This window comes from Pleurodeles waltl, chromosome 6 (genome assembly GCF_031143425.1).
Source record: "Pleurodeles waltl isolate 20211129_DDA chromosome 6, aPleWal1.hap1.20221129, whole genome shotgun sequence".
NCBI classification, from domain to species: Eukaryota; Metazoa; Chordata; class Amphibia; order Caudata; family Salamandridae; genus Pleurodeles; species Pleurodeles waltl.
In genome coordinates, this window is record NC_090445.1 from 11263733 (window position 1) to 11278100 (window position 14368).

The window sequence follows — 14368 nt, forward strand, 5'->3', positions numbered from 1 at the left end:
GGCCCTGATGCCAAGGAAGGTCTCTAAGGGCTGCAGCATGTCTTATGCCACCCTGGAGACCTCTCACTCAGCACAGACAGACTGCTTGCCAGCTTGTGTGTGCTAGTGAGGACAAAACGAGTAAGTCGACATGGCACTCCCCTCAGGGTGCCATGCCAGCCTCTCACTGCCTATGCAGTATAGGTAAGACACCCCTCTAGCAGGCCTTACAGCCCTAAGGCAGGGTGCACTATACCATAGGTGAGGGTACCAGTGCATGAGCATGGTACCCCTACAGTGTCTAAATAAAACCTTAGACATTGTAAGTGCAGGGTAGCCATAAGAGTATATGGTCTGGGAGTCTGTCAAACACGAACTCCACAGCACCATAATGGCTACACTGAAAACTGGGAAGTTTGGTATCAAACTTCTCAGCACAATAAATGCACACTGATGCCAGTGTACATTTTATTGTAAAATACACCACAGAGGGCACCTTAGAGGTGCCCCCTGAAACTTAACCGACTATCTGTGTAGGCTGACTAGTTTTAGCAGCCTGCCACAAACCGAGACATGTTGCTGGCCCCATGGGGAGAGTGCCTTTGTCACTCTGAGGCCAGTAACAAAGCCTGCACTGGGTGGAGATGCTAACACCTCTCCCAGGCAGGAATTGTCACACCTGGCGGTGAGCCTCAAAGGCTCACCTCCTTTGTGCCAACCCAGCAGGACACTCCAGCTAGTGGAGTTGCCCGCCCCCTCCGGCCAGGCCCCACTTTTGGCGGCAAGGCCGGAGAAAATAATGAGAATAACAAGGAGGAGTCACTGGCCAGTCAGGACAGCCCCTAAGGTGTCCTGAGCTGAGGTGACTCTAACTTTTAGAAATCCTCCATCTTGCAGGTGGAGGATTCCCCCAATAGGGTTAGGATTGTGACCCCCTCCCCTTGGGAGGAGGCACAAAGAGGGTGTACCCACCCTCAGGGCTAGTAGCCATTGGCTACTAACCCCCCAGACCTAAACACGCCCTTAAATTTAGTATTTAAGGGCTACCCTGAACCCTAGAAAATTAGATTCCTGCAACTACGAGAAGAAGGACTGCCCAGCTGAAAACCCCTGCAGCGGAAGACCAGAAGACGACAACTGCCTTGGCTCCAGAAACTCACCGGCCTGTCTCCTGCCTTCCAAAGATCCTGCTCCAGCGACGCCTTCCAAAGGGACCAGCGACCTCGACATCCTCTGAGGACTGCCCCTGCTTCGAAAAGACAAGAAACTCCCGAGGACAGCGGACCTGCTCCAAGAAAAGCTGCAACTTTGTTTCCAGCAGCTTTAAAGAACCCTGCAAGCTCCCCGCAAGAAGCGTGAGACTTGCAACACTGCACCCGGCGACCCCGACTCGGCTGGTGGAGATCCGACACCTCAGGAGGGACCCCAGGACTACTCTAATACTGTGAGTACCAAAACCTGTCCCCCCTGAGCCCCCACAGCGCCGCCTGCAGAGGGAATCCCGAGGCTTCCCCTGACCGCGACTCCTTGAACCTAAAGTCCCGACGCCTGGGAGAGACCCTGCATCCGCAGCCCCCAGGACCCAAAGGACCGGACTTTCACTGGAGAAGTGACCCCCAGGAGTCCCTCTCCCTTACCCAAGTGGAGGTTTCCCCGAGGAATCCCCCCCTTGCCTGCCTGCAGCGCTGAAGAGATCCCGAGATCTCTCATAGACTAACATTGCGAACCCAACGCCTGTTCCTACACTGCACCCGGCCGCCCCCGCGCTGCTGAGGGTGAAATTTCTGTGTGGACTTGTGTCCCCCCCGGTGCCCTACAAAACCCCCCTGGTCTGCCCTCCGAAGACGCGGGTACTTACCTGCAAGCAGACCGGAACCGGGGCACCCCCTTCTCTCCATTCTAGCCTATGTGTTTTGGGCACCACTTTGAACTCTGCACCTGACCGGCCCTGAGCTGCTGGTGTGGTGACTTTGGGGTTGCTCTGAACCCCCAACGGTGGGCTACCTTGGACCAAGAACTAAGCCCTGTAAGTGTCTTACTTACCTGGTTAACCTAACAAATACTTACCTCCCCTAGGAACTGTGAAAATTGCACTAAGTGTCCACTTTTAAAACAGCTATTTGTGAATAACTTGAAAAGTATACATGCAATTTTGATGATTTGAAGTTCCTAAAGTACTTACCTGCAATATCTTTCGAATAAGATATTACATGTTAAATTTGAACCTGTGGTTCTTAAAATAAACTAAGAAAAGATATTTTTCTATAACAAAAACCTATTGGCTGGATTTGTCTCTGAGTGTGTGTACCTCATTTATTGTCTATGTGTATGTACAACAAATGCTTAACACTACTCCTTGGATAAGCCTACTGCTCGACCACACTACCACAAAATAGAGCATTAGTATTATCTATTTTTACCACTATTTTACCTCTAAGGGGAACCCTTGGACTCTGTGCATGCTATTCCTTACTTTGAAATAGCACATACAGAGCCAACTTCCTACATTGGTGGATCAGCGGTGGGGTACAAGACTTTGCATTTGCTGGACTACTCAGCCAATACCTGATCACACGACAAATTCCAAAATTGTCATTAGAAATTGATTTTTGCAATTTGAAAAGTTTTCTAAATTCTTAAAAGACCTGCTAGGGCCTTGTGTTAGATCCTGTTTAGCATTTCTTTTAGAGTTTAAAAGTTTGTAAAAGTTTGAATTAGATTCTAGAACCAGTTGTAGATTCTTAAAAAGTATTCCAACTTTTAGAAGCAAAATGTCTAGCACAGATGTGACTGTGGTGGAACTCGACACCACACCTTACCTCCATCTTAAGATGAGGGAGCTAAGGTCACTCTGTAAAATAAAGAAAATAACAATGGGCCCCAAACCTACCAAAATACAGCTCCAGGAGCTTTTGGCAGAGTTTGAAAAGGCCAACCCCTCTGAGGGTGGCAACTCAGAGGAAGAGGATAGTGACTTGGAGGACAATTCCCCCCTACCAGTCCTATCTAGGGAGAACAGGGTCCCTCAAACCCTGACTCCAAAAATAATAGTCAGAGATGCTGGTTCCCTCACAGGAGAGACCAACACCTCTGAAATCACTGAGGATAGCCCCAGTGAAGAGGACATCCAGTTAGCCAGGATGGCCAAAAGATTGGCTTTGGAAAGACAGATCCTAGCCATAGAGAGGGAAAGACAAGAGATGGGCCTAGGACCCATCAATGGTGGCAGCAACATAAATAGGGTCAGAGATTCTCCTGACATGTTGAAAATCCCTAAAGGGATTGTAACTAAATATGAAGATGGTGATGACATCACCAAATGGTTCACAGCTTTTGAGAGGGCTTGTGTAACCAGAAAAGTGAACAGATCTCACTGGGGTGCTCTCCTTTGGGAAATGTTCACAGGAAAGTGTAGGGATAGACTCCTCACACTCTCTGGACAAGATGCAGAATCTTATGACCTCATGAAGGGTACCCTGATTGAGGGCTTTGGATTCTCCACTGAGGAGTACAGGATTAGGTTCAGGGGGGCTCAAAAATCCTCGAGCCAGACCTGGGTTGACTTTGTTGACTACTCAGTGAAAACACTAGATGGTTGGATTCAAGGCAGTGGTGTAAGTAATTATGATGGGCTGTACAATTTATTTGTGAAAGAACACCTGTTAAGTAATTGTTTCAATGATAAACTGCATCAGCATCTGGTAGACCTAGGACCAATTTCTCCCCAAGAATTGGGAAAGAAGGCGGACCATTGGGTCAAGACAAGGGTGTCCAAGACTTCAACAGGGGGTGACCAAAAGAAAGGGGTCACAAAGACTCCCCAGGGGAAGGGTGATGAGACAACCAAAACTAAAAATAGTAAAGAGTCTTCTACAGGCCCCCAAAAACCTGCACAGGAGGGTGGGCCCAGAGCCTCTTCACAAAACAATGGGTACAAGGGTAAAAACTTTGATCCCAAAAAGGCCTGGTGTCATAGCTGTAAACAGCATGGACACCAAACTGGAGACAAGGCCTGTCCCAAGAAAGGTTCCACTCCAAACTCCCATCCAGGTAACACTGGTATGGCTAGTCTCCAAGTGGGATCAACAGTGTGCCCAGAGCAAATCAGGGTCCACACTGAAGCTACTCTAGTTTCTGAGGGTGGGGTGGATTTAGCCACACTAGCTGTCTGGCCGCCTAACATGCAAAAATACAGACAGCAACTCTTAATTAATGGGACTAGAATAGAGGGCCTGAGGGATACAGGTGCCAGTGTCACCATGGTGACAGAGAAACTGGTTTCCCCTGGCCAATACCTGACTGGAAAAACTTACACAGTCACCAACGCTGACAATCAGAGAAAAGTACATCCCATGGCAATGGTTACTTTAGAATGGGGAGGGGTCAATGGCCTGAAACAGGTGGTGGTCTCCTCAAATATCCCAGTGGACTGTCTGCTTGGAAATGACCTGGAGTCCTCAGCATGGGCTGAGGTAGAACTAAAAACCCATGCAGCAATGCTGGGTATCCCTGAACTGGTGTGTGTGAAAACAAGAGCACAATGCAAGGCACAGGGTGAAAAAGTAGAGCTGGAGTCTGGAAAAATGGCCCAGCCTACCAAGAGAACAGGAAAGTCAGTTGGGAAACCAACTGCAACACAGCAAAAGAAAGGGAACCTCTCTTCTCAGGAAGAAGTTCTGCCCTCTGAGGGAACTGAGCCTTTGGAGCTTGAACCTTATCAGGTTGAGCTCTTAGGCCCAGGGGGACCCTCAAGGGAGGAGCTGTGTAAGGGACAAGAAACCTGTCCCTCTCTTGAAGGCCTTAGGCAGCAAGCTGCTGAAGAGTCCAAAGGCAAGAAAAATGGAACGCATAGGGTCTATTGGGAAGATGGACTCCTGTACACTGAGGCCAGAGACCCCAAACCTGGTGCCACTAGGAGAGTGGTAGTGCCTCAGCTGTTCAGAGAGTTCATCCTAACATTGGCCCATGACATTCCCCTTGCTGGACATTTGGGACAAACCAAGACGTGGGAGAGGTTAGTCAACCACTTCTACTGGCCCAATATGTCCAACATGGTTAAGGAGTTTTGCCTCTCCTGCCCCACCTGTCAAGCCAGTGGTAAGACAGGTGGGCATCCAAAGGCCCCCCTCATTCCACTTCCAGTGGTGGGGGTTCCCTTTGAAAGAGTGGGTGCGGACATAGTTGGTCCACTAGAACCTCCCACAGCCTCAGGAAATATGTATATCCTGGTAGTAGTGGATCATGCTACCAGGTATCCTGAAGCTATCCCCCTTAGGTCGACTACTGCCCCTGCAGTAGCCAAGGCCCTCATTGGTATCTTTACCAGAGTGGGTTTCCCTAAGGAGGTGGTGTCTGACAGAGGTACCAACTTCATGTCAGCATACCTAAAGCACATGTGGAATGAGTGTGGGGTGACTTATAAATTCACTACACCATACCATCCACAAACTAATGGCTTAGTTGAGAGATTCAACAAGACATTAAAGGGCATGATCATGGGGCTCCCAGAAAAACTCAAAAGGAGATGGGATGTCCTCTTGCCATGCCTGCTTTTCGCTTACAGAGAGGTGCCACAGAAGGGAGTAGGATTCTCACCCTTTGAACTTCTGTTTGGTCATCCTGTAAGGGGACCACTTGCTCTTGTTAAAGAAGGCTGGGAGAGACCTCTCCATGAGCCAAAACAAGACATAGTGGACTATGTACTTGGCCTTCGCTCTAGGATGGCAGAGTACATGGAAAAGGCAACCAAAAACCTTGAGGCCAGCCAACAGCTCCAGAAGTTTTGGTATGACCAAAAGGCTGCACTGGTTGAGTTCCAACCAGGGCAGAAAGTCTGGGTTCTGGAGCCTGTGGCTCCCAGGGCACTCCAGGACAAATGGAGTGGCCCTTACCCAGTACTAGAGAGGAAGAGTCAGGTCACCTACTTGGTGGACCTGGGCACAAGCAGGAGCCCCAAGAGGGTGATCCATGTAAACCGCCTTAAGCTCTTCCACGACAGGGCTGATGTCAATCTGTTGATGGTAACAGATGAGGATCAGGAGGCAGAGAGTGAACCTCTCCCTGATCTTCTGTCATCAGACCCAAAAGATGGTACAGTAGATGGAGTGATCTACTCAGACACCCTCTCTGGCCAACAGCAAGCTGATTGTAGGAGAGTCCTACAGCAGTTTCCTGAACTCTTCTCCTTAACCCCTGGTCAGACACACCTGTGTACCCATGATGTGGACACAGGAGACAGCATGCCTGTCAAGAACAAAATCTTTAGACAGTCTGACCATGTTAAGGAAAGCATCAAGGTGGAAGTCCACAAGATGCTGGAATTGGGAGTAATTGAGCGCTCTGACAGCCCCTGGGCTAGCCCAGTGGTCCTAGTCCCCAAACCTCACACCAAAGATGGAAAGAAAGAGATGAGGTTTTGTGTGGACTACAGAGGGCTCAATTCTGTCACCAAGACAGATGCCCATCCAATTCCAAGAGCTGATGAGCTCATTGATAAATTAGGTGCTGCCAAATTTCTAAGTACCTTTGACTTGACAGCAGGGTACTGGCAAATAAAAATGGCACCTGGAGCAAAAGAAAAGACAGCATTCTCCACACCTGATGGGCATTATCAGTTTACTGTTATGCCCTTTGGTTTAAAGAATGCCCCTGCCACCTTCCAAAGGTTGGTGAATCAAGTCCTTGCTGGCTTGGAGTCCTTTAGCACAGCTTATCTTGATGATATTGCTGTCTTTAGCTCCACCTGGCAGGATCACCTGGTCCACCTGAGGAAGGTTTTGAAGGCTCTGCAATCTGCAGGCCTCTCTATCAAGGCATCCAAATGCCAGATAGGGCAGGGAACTGTGGTTTACTTGGGACACCTTGTAGGTGGAGGCCAAGTTCAGCCACTCCAACCCAAGATCCAGACTATTCTGGACTGGGTAGCTCCAAAAACCCAGACTCAAGTCAGGGCATTCCTTGGCTTGACTGGGTATTACAGGAGGTTTGTGAAGGGATATGGATCCATTGTGACAGCCCTCACTGAACTCACCTCCAAGAAAATGCCCAAGAAAGTAAACTGGACTGTGGAATGCCAACAGGCCTTTGACACCCTGAAACAGGCAATGTGCTCAGCACCAGTTCTAAAAGCTCCAGATTATTCTAAGCAGTTCATTGTGCAGACTGATGCCTCTGAACATGGGATAGGGGCAGTTTTGTCCCAAACAAATGATGATGGCCTTGACCAGCCTGTTGCTTTCATTAGCAGGAGGTTACTCCCCAGGGAGCAGCGTTGGAGTGCCATTGAGAGGGAGGCCTTTGCTGTGGTTTGGTCCCTGAAGAAGCTGAGACCATACCTCTTTGGGACTCACTTCCTAGTTCAAACTGACCACAGACCTCTCAAATGGCTGATGCAAATGAAAGGTGAAAATCCTAAACTGTTGAGGTGGTCCATCTCCCTACAGGGAATGGACTTTATAGTGGAACACAGACCTGGGACTGCCCATGCCAATGCAGATGGCCTTTCCAGGTTCTTCCACTTAGAAAATGAAGACTCTCTTGGGAAAGGTTAGTCTCATCCTCTTTCGTTTGGGGGGGGGTTGTGTAAGGAAATGCCTCCTTGGCATGGTTGCCCCCTGACTTTTTGCCTTTGCTGATGCTATGTTTACAATTGAAAGTGTGCTGAGGCCTGCTAACCAGGCCCCAGCACCAGTGTTCTTTCCCTAACCTGTACTTTTGTATCCACAATTGGCAGACCCTGGCATCCAGATAAGTCCCTTGTAACTGGTACTTCTAGTACCAAGGGCCCTGATGCCAAGGAAGGTCTCTAAGGGCTGCAGCATGTCTTATGCCACCCTGGAGACCTCTCACTCAGCACAGACAGACTGCTTGCCAGCTTGTGTGTGCTAGTGAGGACAAAACGAGTAAGTCGACATGGCACTCCCCTCAGGGTGCCATGCCAGCCTCTCACTGCCTATGCAGTATAGGTAAGACACCCCTCTAGCAGGCCTTACAGCCCTAAGGCAGGGTGCACTATACCATAGGTGAGGGTACCAGTGCATGAGCATGGTACCCCTACAGTGTCTAAATAAAACCTTAGACATTGTAAGTGCAGGGTAGCCATAAGAGTATATGGTCTGGGAGTCTGTCAAACACGAACTCCACAGCACCATAATGGCTACACTGAAAACTGGGAAGTTTGGTATCAAACTTCTCAGCACAATAAATGCACACTGATGCCAGTGTACATTTTATTGTAAAATACACCACAGAGGGCACCTTAGAGGTGCCCCCTGAAACTTAACCGACTATCTGTGTAGGCTGACTAGTTTTAGCAGCCTGCCACAAACCGAGACATGTTGCTGGCCCCATGGGGAGAGTGCCTTTGTCACTCTGAGGCCAGTAACAAAGCCTGCACTGGGTGGAGATGCTAACACCTCTCCCAGGCAGGAATTGTCACACCTGGCGGTGAGCCTCAAAGGCTCACCTCCTTTGTGCCAACCCAGCAGGACACTCCAGCTAGTGGAGTTGCCCGCCCCCTCCGGCCAGGCCCCACTTTTGGCGGCAAGGCCGGAGAAAATAATGAGAATAACAAGGAGGAGTCACTGGCCAGTCAGGACAGCCCCTAAGGTGTCCTGAGCTGAGGTGACTCTAACTTTTAGAAATCCTCCATCTTGCAGGTGGAGGATTCCCCCAATAGGGTTAGGATTGTGACCCCCTCCCCTTGGGAGGAGGCACAAAGAGGGTGTACCCACCCTCAGGGCTAGTAGCCATTGGCTACTAACCCCCCAGACCTAAACACGCCCTTAAATTTAGTATTTAAGGGCTACCCTGAACCCTAGAAAATTAGATTCCTGCAACTACGAGAAGAAGGACTGCCCAGCTGAAAACCCCTGCAGCGGAAGACCAGAAGACGACAACTGCCTTGGCTCCAGAAACTCACCGGCCTGTCTCCTGCCTTCCAAAGATCCTGCTCCAGCGACGCCTTCCAAAGGGACCAGCGACCTCGACATCCTCTGAGGACTGCCCCTGCTTCGAAAAGACAAGAAACTCCCGAGGACAGCGGACCTGCTCCAAGAAAAGCTGCAACTTTGTTTCCAGCAGCTTTAAAGAACCCTGCAAGCTCCCCGCAAGAAGCGTGAGACTTGCAACACTGCACCCGGCGACCCCGACTCGGCTGGTGGAGATCCGACACCTCAGGAGGGACCCCAGGACTACTCTAATACTGTGAGTACCAAAACCTGTCCCCCCTGAGCCCCCACAGCGCCGCCTGCAGAGGGAATCCCGAGGCTTCCCCTGACCGCGACTCCTTGAACCTAAAGTCCCGACGCCTGGGAGAGACCCTGCATCCGCAGCCCCCAGGACCCAAAGGACCGGACTTTCACTGGAGAAGTGACCCCCAGGAGTCCCTCTCCCTTACCCAAGTGGAGGTTTCCCCGAGGAATCCCCCCCTTGCCTGCCTGCAGCGCTGAAGAGATCCCGAGATCTCTCATAGACTAACATTGCGAACCCGACGCCTGTTCCTACACTGCACCCGGCCGCCCCCGCGCTGCTGAGGGTGAAATTTCTGTGTGAACTTGTGTCCCCCCCGGTGCCCTACAAAACCCCCCTGGTCTGCCCTCCGAAGACGCGGGTACTTACCTGCAAGCAGACCGGAACCGGGGCACCCCCTTCTCTCCATTCTAGCCTATGTGTTTTGGGCACCACTTTGAACTCTGCACCTGACCGGCCCTGAGCTGCTGGTGTGGTGACTTTGGGGTTGCTCTGAACCCCCAACGGTGGGCTACCTTGGACCAAGAACTAAGCCCTGTAAGTGTCTTACTTACCTGGTTAACCTAACAAATACTTACCTCCCCTAGGAACTGTGAAAATTGCACTGTGTCCACTTTTAAAACAGCTATTTGTGAATAACTTGAAAAGTATACATGCAATTTTGATGATTTGAAGTTCCTAAAGTACTTACCTGCAATATCTTTCGAATAAGATATTACATGTTAAATTTGAACCTGTGGTTCTTAAAATAAACTAAGAAAAGATATTTTTCTATAACAAAAACCTATTGGCTGGATTTGTCTCTGAGTGTGTGTACCTCATTTATTGTCTATGTGTATGTACAACAAATGCTTAACACTACTCCTTGGATAAGCCTACTGCTCGACCACACTACCACAAAATAGAGCATTAGTATTATCTATTTTTACCACTATTTTACCTCTAAGGGGAACCCTTGGACTCTGTGCATGCTATTCCTTACTTTGAAATAGCACATACAGAGCCAACTTCCTACAGAGCCCAAGAAACAATGTTGCAAAGTGAAGTCGTCGCCGGAGTTGCAGCTTTGTTGGTTCGTGATGAATCCACTTGCGGTTCCTGTGGCCGGAAGATGAAGTAAATAATGCAGAGGATTCCTGCTGGAATCTTGCACGTCGAATCTGGGAATCCATCCTCAAGGGAGTCCCTAAATAGCCCTAAAAGGGGGTTTGGTCACCTAATAAGGTGACCACCTATCAGGAGGGGGCTGTGCCGTCACCTGCCAGAACCTGGCTGCTCGGGTGCTCCCAGGGGGCCTCTGCACATCTTGGTTTCAAGATGGCAGAATCGAGTGGCCATCTGGAGGAGCTCTGGGCAGCACTCCTGGGTTGGTGATGGACTGGGCAGTGGTCACTCCCCTTTCCTCTGTCCAGTTTCGCAAAAGGGCCGGGGGTTCCTGGACTGGTGCAAACCGGTTCATACAAGGAGGGCAAAGCAAACCGGTGGCTTAAGAAGGCTACCCCTCCACATTTCCAAGGGAGAGGTTGTTGCCTACCTCTCCCACATGAAATTCTGTGTTCTGCTTTCCCCTGTCTGAGCTGGTCAAGCAGCAGGAGGGCAGAAACCTGTCGGTGGGGTGGCAGCGATGCAGGTCTTCTTGGAAAACCCCAGAAAACTGGTAGGAGCAATATTGGGGGTCCTCTAAGGAGCCCCCAGAGTGCATTGAATCATACAACCAATACTGGCAACAGTATTGGAGTATGCTTCCGACATGTTTGATACCAAACATGCCCAGGTTTTGAGTTACCATTGTGTAGCTGGACTTAGGTAGTGACCTGTGTCCAGTACACAGGGAACATCGCTACTCCGCACTTACGAAGTCCAGTGCAAAGGAACTGGAATTTGTAGGGGCACCTCTGCTCATGCAGGGGTGCCTTCACACATAGGGACCTGCACCCTGCCCTCTGGGCTAGAAGAGCCTACCATAGAGGTGATTTACAGTGACCTGGTGCAGTGAACTGTGGTTAAAGGCTGCATGCACCTTTTCACACAGGCTTCAACAGCAGGCTTGCAGAGACATTTAGCATGGGCTCCCATTGGTGGCACAAAACACGCTGCAGCCCATGGGGAACCCAGTATGCCAATTGTGGGGTGTATAGCGCCATAGGCAGCCACATTCAGAGGGAGAGAACACAATCACTGGGGTCCTGGTTAGCAGGGTCCCAGTGAAAACAGTCAAAGCACACTGATTTCAGGCCAAAGGTGGGGGTATCCGTGCCAAAAAGAGTGACTTTCCTACAGATGTGATACTAGGACTGAGATTCCCTACAGTGAAGTCGGCCTACTCTCTGCCATTGGAAAACCAGCTCTTTCGTTGGGCTCTAAGTAGAGTGGGTGAACCACGGGTTTCCCTGGGTCACTCTGCCGAACTCTGATTGACCCCAAGTCAAATGCTTGACTGCTGTGACCTGCTGACCCCCGATTCATTGTATCCCTCAATTTACACCTAGGTCTCAGTCTCCTACAGACATTGACTTTTATTGATACCTTGTGTCTTCTTGGTGCTCTCTGCGTAAAACTTCTTTAAAAATTCAAAAACCTTGGTTCCCTTAATCTGATTTTGACTGCTTTAATCATTGTGTGTTACATTTTTCTATTGCTGCTAAACCAGTTTATGAATTCTCTTTGTTTTTCTATAACATTGTTTTGTTACCTAACTGACAAAGGGAACATTCTGCTACTTTGAGTGTTGCTTCCAGTAGTTAAACCCAGGTTTTTTCATTAAAAGTGTGTTTTTATGTAGCAAGATATGGTAAAGTCAGTGAGATCTGTCCTTCCAGATTAGTGATTGTGAACCTCCGAGTTACCTTCTTCTAATCCTTGGTGCCTCTGAGGCTCAAGGGGCCTCTTAGATCTGTCACCACAGGGACTGTGAAGAATGTCTTCCTGGGCTGCTAGTCCATGTTCCTGTGTTGTGACCTTGAAGCTGTTTGCCCCATGTAACTGGTATTGTCTCCTCCCTTCTCAGTCAGAATGGAATCCTCCTTCAGTGCCCTGGAACTGCGTCTCGAGGAGCTACGCCATCATCTGCGGGTTGAGTCTGCTGTCTCCGAGGGGGCCAAGAACGTGGTGAAGCTGCTTGGAGGTTGGAAGTTGCAGGATCGAAAGGTTCTGGCTGAGGTAAGAGCTAGTGGATCAATACTGGCATCGCTATCTTCCCAGCATCTCTAGGCGCACGCTCTGTCGCAAAGATCCTAGCCTGCAGCAGTCCGTCATGCATCATAATGTCAAATAAAAATGTATCGCTATACCTAGAGTCAAACCTTTCAAAGAATATAACCAGTAATGCAGTCTCAGCTAAGAATGCTATCAGCCTTGCAGTGGTCTAGTGTTAATATAATCAAACTAAAAGCTCAGTTATAGCGGCACCGCTGTTGATGCCCTCCTTAGCCACTATGCAGACCGTTTATCAGATGAAGGAGACTCATAAATGGCTGCTGAGTCAGGCGTGCAACCTAATGCTGTGGTGTCCCGTGGAATGTAATGCTGTGGGTCTTGAACAAGGGCAGTAGCTTTAGCTGTGCAGCACGTGTTTTCGTACATGACAACAAAATGCACAGATGTTTACTTTCCACCCATCTTGCAGTTAGTTTCCTTGGTTCTTCTCATGACAGTTCTGTTCTGAGTTATGGGCACATACTGGCAATGCAGACAGTCTAATCCTTACAGACTAAATACACTGCAGCCTTGGGGAAATATCGTCCAAAGATGCTGTGGACCCATAGTTCACCTTCACTGATATGTAACTTTGCTGATAACAAGCAGTGTACAATGCTTCTTAGTATTATTTTATGTCTGTAGCCTTCCTGCACTGGTGCATCTTGCCAAGGTTTATTGTAGTTGTTATTCCATGCCTTACCACACCCAATCCCCTTTAGTGTGTCTTGAACATGTGGTTACCAGTGTCACACCCCAGAAGTCCCCACATTCAGTATATCTTACGCTGGTCTCATGTACACTATTGTGTGCATGATTTTGTATGGAATCTAACCATAGAAATCCTTTTCCCAGAAAATTACTAAGATCTGTGACACGTTCAGTCCTATTAAGGTATGCTACACGATTCCTACAAGCAAGGAGGACTGTGTATCTGGTCAGCTTAAATTCCAGCATACAGGGACTCAGTCCATGCATACCATCAGGAAATGTTGGCACGATTCCTAGTCAGCGCGAAATGCTCCCTCTGAGCCGCTAAACACTCCAGGGTACCAGATGGTCTTTGCAACCTCAAACATGGAACCAGACCTACCCTTTCATTGTCACTGTGTACCCAAGAAGAGACACAAGAAAGATGCAGAAATGTATTTAGGACATTTATTGCAACAATCTTATTCTTGCATTAAAATCATGAGCTGCAATTAGGCAAACAAGAAAAAGCATGGTAACCATCATCATGAAAATGGCAAAAAAGATACAGTTCAACCATGGTAACATTATCAGGGGTGTGGAAATTAATACAATTTCTACTTGTCCATTCGCAGGTTGCTTCTTAAATCTACTTGGCCTGTAAAAACAATCTACTTCTCCCTTTGGTGCCATGTCGTGCGACAACAAATTATGAAAGCAATCTCTTCATGTAAGAGCTCTGATAATAGCCTCTCTGTTTATGCCCGGACTATTACTATAGTAAGGTTTGAATACTTGCAATTTCAATCCCTACTATAGCAATTTCCTTATTTTGCCACCTTTACACAGATCTACATATTGGGGCTGGAGGAAGCAGTAAGCAATAGTTCTGGGGCTGAAAATGCCCTTGAGTCTGCAAACCTACTAACGTGCATGTTCTAAGGATTTTGACCAGCTCCTCTCTAATCCTTTCCTATAATAAGATAGGTTGGACATTTCTCCTGACAATGGCAGAAGTAGAAGTACTTCCAGGGTTGGGGAAAAAAGTGGTTGGAGGGAAAGTGGACTTGTAAACACTCAATAGATTTTCACATGAGCAAATCTACACATGCATATTTGCTTGTGCTTAAATACAGTTCACAAATATTTTCTAGGAGAAAGATTTCCTGGTCTACCTCTGTAAGTTCTTGTGAATTCATGAAAGTCACAAATTCAAAGACCTATACTATGGGTGCACTTTTGTGACTTTCTTTAA

At 48.6% G+C, this 14368-nt stretch overlaps 1 protein-coding gene across 1 annotated transcript in view; it reads left to right on the forward strand.

The window, feature by feature from the left end:
- The window catches only part of PKN3 (protein kinase N3), a 167814-nt gene that overhangs the window by 26374 nt on the left and 127072 nt on the right, over nt 1–14368 (forward strand). The window contains exon 5 of the mRNA XM_069237013.1: nt 12236–12387. Coding sequence (XP_069093114.1) covers nt 12236–12387 — 152 coding nt within the window. The remainder of the gene's footprint in view (nt 1–12235; nt 12388–14368) is intronic.